The following is a 6374-nucleotide window of genomic DNA, read 5'->3' on the forward strand; positions in this document are numbered from 1 at the left end:
CCACCATCCTGGAGCCCAATGCCCGTCCATGGCTCACCATCGAATCGGACCCATGTGTGTGTGGGGAAAAAAAGGTCCGCGTGAGACGCGTGCTCTGTAAACTAACCTTGGGTCAGACCATATAGTCCGTCTGCCCAGTTGCTTTTTTTTGGTTCTTCTTCTTCTTGCTCTGTAGACTCCCTTTGCTCCTCACTGTGCATTCTGGCCTGCCATGGTCAAGTTTACTCCCTGGCGCAAGACGCAACCAGTCGAGCAAAACGGCGCCACTTCCACAGCCGTGGCCACACAGGAAAGTGATGCGCCGCGACGTAGATGGAATCTGGGCATATTGAGCGACCCCGAAACTGACGAAGTGCCTGGTATGCCTCTGCTGCGCAATTCTCGGTGCGCCAGAATCCATCTAACATGATTCAATCTGTAGGCTCCGTCATCCTCCTTTCGCGCGTCCACAACCGCAATGAGCCACTGGGTCTCCAGCACGCCCACGCCCGCACCTCGACCTCATCCCTGCCTACCACACAACGCCCACAACCCCACCGCACAGTCTCACACGGCTCCCGCCACTCCTCGCGCTCACGCCGCCCAGAGAAGAAACGTACCAAGGATGGCCGCTTCATCCTCGAACCCCAGCCCGAGGACTCGGCAAACGACCCTCTCAACTGGAATCAAGTACGACGAGACCTTGCCCTGCTCTCCCTCGGCTTTTACTGCATGATCGGAGGAGGTATGACGCCCTTGCTCGCAGCTGGCTTCAACGACGTGGCCGAGACGTACGACGTGACGATACCACAGGTCGCTCTGACAACCGGCCTGTACATGTTAGGCCTCGGTCTGGGCAGCGTTGTTGCCTCACCCACCGCCATCTTGTACGGAAAGAGACCCGTCTATTTGGGCGCCATCATTCTCTTCACCCTGTCTTCAATCTGGTGTGCCCTGTCGCCCAATTATGCCTCGCTGGTCGTCGCTCGCATTGTCCAGGGCTTCGCTGTCTCTCCCGTCGAATGTCTGCCTAGTGCCACCATCGCCGAGATCTTCTTCCTCCACGAGCGAGCCTACCGCCTTGGCATATACACTTTGCTGCTGCTTGGTGGAAAGAACTTGATTCCACTAGTCAGCGCCGCCATTGTACAATCGCTAGGATGGAGATGGGTCTTCTGGATTACGTCCATCATTGTCGGCTTCTGCTTCTTCCTCATCTTTTTCTTTGTGCCCGAGACTTTCTGGGACAGAGCACCAAAACCCCACAAAAGGCATACGCGTGCCCGCAGCCAGAGCCCTGGTAAACACCATAGCCACTTTCACCTACCCAACTTGCACCACAAGAAGGCCGCAGAAACCCCGCAAGGACAGCAGACAGCTTCGGTGGCGGCCACACCGCAGGTCCATTCTCCTATGGCATCGCCACTAGCGTCACCTACGGAGCACCCGGTCAAGCGAAACAAGAATGTGCATGTCGGATTCGCCGACCCGGAACCCGCTGAGAAGACACACAATGTGAGTGTAGTCGACGAAAGCACACGCCAAGCCAGCGCTCCGCCAACACCCCGTTCCCAAATCAGCGTCCATTCTACTCCCAAAGACACACAAGGTCACGACTATTTTGGCAACGTCTCTCCAGCTGTTCACGCAGATCCAGAGAAACAAGACCTTCGGGCTCAAGATGGACATGCCACCTCGGACTCCGCTCCTGATAGCGATCAGATTTCGGAACAATATTCTATCCACTACACCGACTACTATCGTGATGCGCCACCAAAATCATATCGCGATTCCCTCAAGCCATGGAACGGCCGTCTTGCCAAGGACAAATGGCTTCGTGTAGCCATCCGACCCTTCATTCTCTTTGCCTACCCCGCGGTTCTCTGGTCCTCGCTCGTATACGCGCTCGCAGTCGGCTGGCTCATTGTCTTGTCCGAATCAGTAGCACACATCTATCGGGATACCTCGTACAACTTCACTCCACTTCAAGTTGGTCTTGTCTACATCTCGCCTTTTATCGGTGGTGTCCTTGGCACAGCGGTGGCGGGTCGAGTTTCTGATTTGGTCGTGCGTTTCATGGCTCGCAAAAATGACGGCGTGTACGAGCCGGAATTCCGTCTCCTCATGGCCGTTCCCATTGCCATCAGTACTGTGATCGGACTCATGGGTTTTGGCTGGAGCGCCGAAGAGAAGGACAAGTGGATTGTACCAACCGTTTTCTTCGGTGTCATCAGTTTCGGCTGCTCGCTGGCTAGCACTACTGCTATTACTTTTGTTGTTGACAGTTATCGCATGTATGCGGGTGAGGCACTCGTCACCCTCAACTTTTCAAAGAGTAAGTCATGGCCTTTTCCTCTATTGCCCGACACAGCATGATCTTTGACAGACACTAATGTATTTCTCAGACGTTCTGCATGGTTTCATCTTTTCACTCTTTTTCCCGCACTGGCTTGAGTCTAGCGGGAGCAAAAATACCTTTTTGGCCATTGGAGGTATCCAACTTGGCTGCATGCTCTTTTCAATTCCCATGTACATATACGGCAAGAGAGCCAGGATGTGGACTGTGAGAAAGAATTTGATGGAAAAGTTCTAGAAGAACTTGGTATACGATCATAGCATTAATAGATTTCACGACGTCAAGTCTCTTTTTACCAACCTTTATAGCTCAATTGGTTTCTTGTGACTGGTCGAAACAATATGCTAGACGAGGTCATCCTTTGCTGGAGATTATTTGTCAAGTGGCGTTGAATAGACGCAACTATTGCCGGATGTAAGATTTCTAGGAACATTTCTTATCGTAGTCGCTCCAACTAGCATCTTTTCTATTTTTAGGAGGTTAGTGCGTAAGGTATCAATCCCCTCCCAGCAAAAGAACCTAATACGCTTTATGCTAAAGAGATCAGTCCAACTTGAGCTATAGCTTTTATTCGCAACAAGAAGCTATATTCAATATTGTATGTTGATATGAACACGAGTATCCAAGGTAAAAGGCACGAAGAAGAACCAAAGTCGTTGCCGAGGGGCATAGGAGTAAAGGGCGGATTCCCTTGTAGTACCATATGTACGGAATAAATCTGCATATCTGTCATGCACGTCAGTAATCGTGTAATCGTAGCTATAACTAAGAGTTTCAGTTCGAGAGCCAAGTGAAGGAAGGTGTGAGTGCTGTTTACTAACCTCTTTTGTGACTAGGATTTATTGAATAAATAATGTGACATCCCTCTCGAGTTCGGTACCACTAAAGCTTAACCTATTCAAAAGGCGAAACCCCTTTATCAAGAATGTACTTATGTATCCCTGTAACTCAAGGGATAAATCGTTTTCGTTAGTGCTACGCTTCTTGTCTTCCTATCGGTATGGCTTGCCTTACAGGACTTTGTCCTCAATGCGTTGAGAAATGACGTCTTTGTTCTTCTTCTGACTTGTAAAGTCTTCTGTCAAGGACACCATTTGACTAAGCCCATAAGACATATCACCACCCCTATCCTAACATCGAACAAGGGCGATAACATGCGAGTTCCACAATGATTCAATAGCATCCAGAAAGAGGCAAAGACATGTATTCGTTAGCTGCACGCAACCATTTCTCGAAGAAAACATCAAATACATTAACTAAAGACCCGAAATTACATTTTCCATACATGATGGTCAAGCTCTTCACACCTTCGCCATTTGGCATATCGCGTTTCTCGCTCATCACATCGCTAAAGCTGATTTTCCTCAAGACCCTCCAGTAACGTTTTCAATTTCACTTTTTCTGGATCTTCATCATCCGCCACTTTGCCTGATAGGGGCCAATGGCTTTGAGAATGCTCCGCCACCAGCAACTGTTCCGATTTGCTCATGCCCGCTGCTTTCACATGTGTGCAAACCAACTGCAGGTCCTGAGGACTCATTGCGCTCTGCAGCTGAACTGCCAGGAGTGTACCATTATGGTAGTGGTGACTTTGGGTAGCTAGACCTTACGCTGAGAGAATCAGGAGCGAACGGTAGCCTGCTAGAATATGAGAATCAATGCTTGATCCTGCCTTGAGTTCGTCAATGATAGTGTTGCCAATTATTGTCAATGTAAAAGCAACCCAGGGATCGCAAGACTCAAACCCGTGCCGTGCATAGTATATGCAACAGGCTGTCTCAAGCATGACGCGGGCTTCATGGAGAAATGATTGGGGGCCACTTTCTGGCCACAGGGCCGCCGCCTTGGATTTTTCCACACTTTCCGCCTTCACAATCAATTGTGCTATGACTTCACGATTTGCCAGTATTGCACACTGCACACAGAATTAGCGCTATAGCCATGTTACGGCTAAAGGTGGGATTCTTGGTAATGGCCATGTCGTACTGGGGCAGTATCAGATCAAGGAAAACAAGGCGAAGCCACGTACTGTAACATCAGGTGAGATGGTAGCGCAACTTTCTCTGGCTGGAATATCTCAGGCAATAGAGTCCTCCATTGATCGAGCTTCTTTTTGATCGCAGCAAGCTCATCGAGAGTAAGCATCTGTGCTGAGGACTTTCCAAACGTAAGCAGCCCTATATCGTTTGTGATCTTGTGTAGAGCTGTCTCAGAATAAAATTTGTATCCAATCAGCAATGGCATCGGTTGTGAGCCTCGAGGATACTGGACATAAACTTCTCCACAACAGGTAGGATGCAGCCTCGGGTTCAGCAAGGCTATTTGCGGGGGTTGGCTGAAGTATGGCGGACGAAAGAAGTAACAGTCGAACATGGCCTGCCAAGAAAAGACCGCCCAGGCTGTGTAGAGACGAGCTTTCTCCATCTTTGTACCAGCTCCCCACTCTCCATCTCCAAACAATCCAAGATCTTGGCTCATTTCACAAGCCCGTCTCGCATATATCGTCCCGATCTCGTCTAAGCCGTTGTTTGTCGTATTCTAGCTGAGTATGAGCGCCGCCTGTATGGTCGGGATCTTGCTCCTGCCCGGCAACGATTCAAAATCCCACGATCGTCTTGCTTCGGCCATGAATCTATATGTCAGAGACTCTGGCAACCATACCTTGGAACGGTCTGGAATAGTAGAGCAGCTTTGCTACCTCAAGTCAACTTTTGTACTATATACAGTATGGTATATTGGTTCATACACAAGCATTGGCAAGCATAGCGTTGACCAGCAATGGCGGGCAAAATGTAGTCCGGCCCGCAGCCATCTCTTCCAAGAATAAATCCTTGTGTACGAAAGGGCCGCAAGGATGAGGGTGACAAAAGTAGGAGGAAATGAGCCTTCTGAACAAGTGATCATCGGAGATGACCCTGGTCCATGGTGCTGCGGTGACCTTTTCCATCAATGGTTCAACCATTTGCGCAGTGTGGTACGGCATCTCGTACGCGCTATGATGAATGTCATTGTCTACTACACGCCGGTTATCTTTTTTGACACCTTGAACTTCGGTTTCCTGACTCGAGTTCTCGCTACCACTGGTTGAACGTGGAAACAAGGACCTATGGTACAAGGATTCCAGATACGGGTTGCCTCCGATGTAGAGGTGGTATGGCATCTCGGTCACCAAGGAGAATTCATATCGACGAGTAGTCTCTGGTGTCAATGAGAGTTGCACGAGCAGATTGCCATCCCTCACGTAGCTTACTATTGTTGCGGCATCCATACCCGCTTTTAGGCGACGGATAATCTCGGCAACATCTTGCTCTGGCATACTCCTAATCATTCCGATAAGCTCCTCATGTGAAGATTCCTGCTTTTGCAGTTGAGCATATCTTTGCCTGATCTGACGCGTCTCTGTATGAGTGTACTGGCAGATTGTTGAACGCCGTATACAAGCACTGCATGTCGGCGTCCTGCCATCGCACTACAATATCGTTAGCTCTGGAGCGGATGGCTTGCAGGCTATGACGAGCGGTGGACCTTTGTTTTAGATTTACGGCAACTCTGACATGCTGCCGACGCTTTCTGCTTTGTTGAAGGCGTGGCTGTGGGTCAGCTTCTCTGATACCCCTCGGCTGCTGGCAGGAGTGGCCGTAGAGGGGGCATTGCGCCTACATCAACTGTGTGCAGGTAATAGAAATCCCCAGGGAACTACCCGAATGAGTAACTAGCGTTAGTTTGATGAACAGGTGTATAGGGGAGTACAGGATCAATACTCTGGGCATCGCGCGAAAAAAAAGTAAGCCGTTGTCTTGCTTCTGTTGCCAGGCTTGGCGGTGACGGACGAACCTCCCGACCAATCAGCGCCAGTTCGGATAAGATATTCCGCGGATTCCCAAAGTTATTAACGTGAGCGGCAAGCGAAGCGGCCGGGTAAGCGAAGCGGCCACCTTTGCCAAGACTATACCTTCTTTCACCTTAAGCAACAATGTCTCAACAAAACAATATAGAATCGCTCTCTCGTGAGGATAGGATTATCCTAGCTATTCAAGCA

The 6374-nt window shown here is 49.7% G+C and overlaps 3 protein-coding genes across 3 annotated transcripts; 1 reads left to right on the forward strand and 2 right to left on the reverse strand.

Annotated features, from left to right (window-relative positions):
* Positions 1 to 211: 211 nt before the first annotated feature.
* COCCADRAFT_2429 (uncharacterized protein) lies at positions 212 to 2572 on the forward strand (the record flags this gene model as incomplete). Its single annotated transcript, XM_007710919.1, has 3 exons — positions 212 to 359; positions 422 to 2314; positions 2385 to 2572. 3 exons carry the CDS (start codon positions 212 to 214, stop codon positions 2570 to 2572), a joined length of 2229 nt encoding a protein of 742 aa, XP_007709109.1.
* A 1111-nt stretch (positions 2573 to 3683) lies between these two features.
* Positions 3684 to 4480, reverse strand: COCCADRAFT_34124 (uncharacterized protein; the record flags this gene model as incomplete). The annotated part of the gene is made up of 3 exons (XM_007710952.1): positions 3684 to 3924; positions 4081 to 4225; positions 4348 to 4480. The coding sequence occupies 3 exons, from the start codon at positions 4478 to 4480 to the stop codon at positions 3684 to 3686; spliced, it is 519 nt and encodes a 172-aa protein (XP_007709142.1).
* A 393-nt stretch (positions 4481 to 4873) lies between these two features.
* COCCADRAFT_2430 (uncharacterized protein) lies at positions 4874 to 5784 on the reverse strand (the record flags this gene model as incomplete). The annotated part of the gene is made up of 3 exons (XM_007710920.1): positions 4874 to 5029; positions 5082 to 5690; positions 5749 to 5784. The coding sequence occupies 3 exons, from the start codon at positions 5782 to 5784 to the stop codon at positions 4874 to 4876; spliced, it is 801 nt and encodes a 266-aa protein (XP_007709110.1).
* Positions 5785 to 6374: the final 590 nt, after the last annotated feature.

Source organism: Bipolaris zeicola (assembly GCF_000523435.1).
Source record: "Bipolaris zeicola 26-R-13 unplaced genomic scaffold scaffold_23, whole genome shotgun sequence".
In the NCBI taxonomy this organism is placed as follows: Eukaryota; Fungi; Ascomycota; class Dothideomycetes; order Pleosporales; family Pleosporaceae; genus Bipolaris; species Bipolaris zeicola.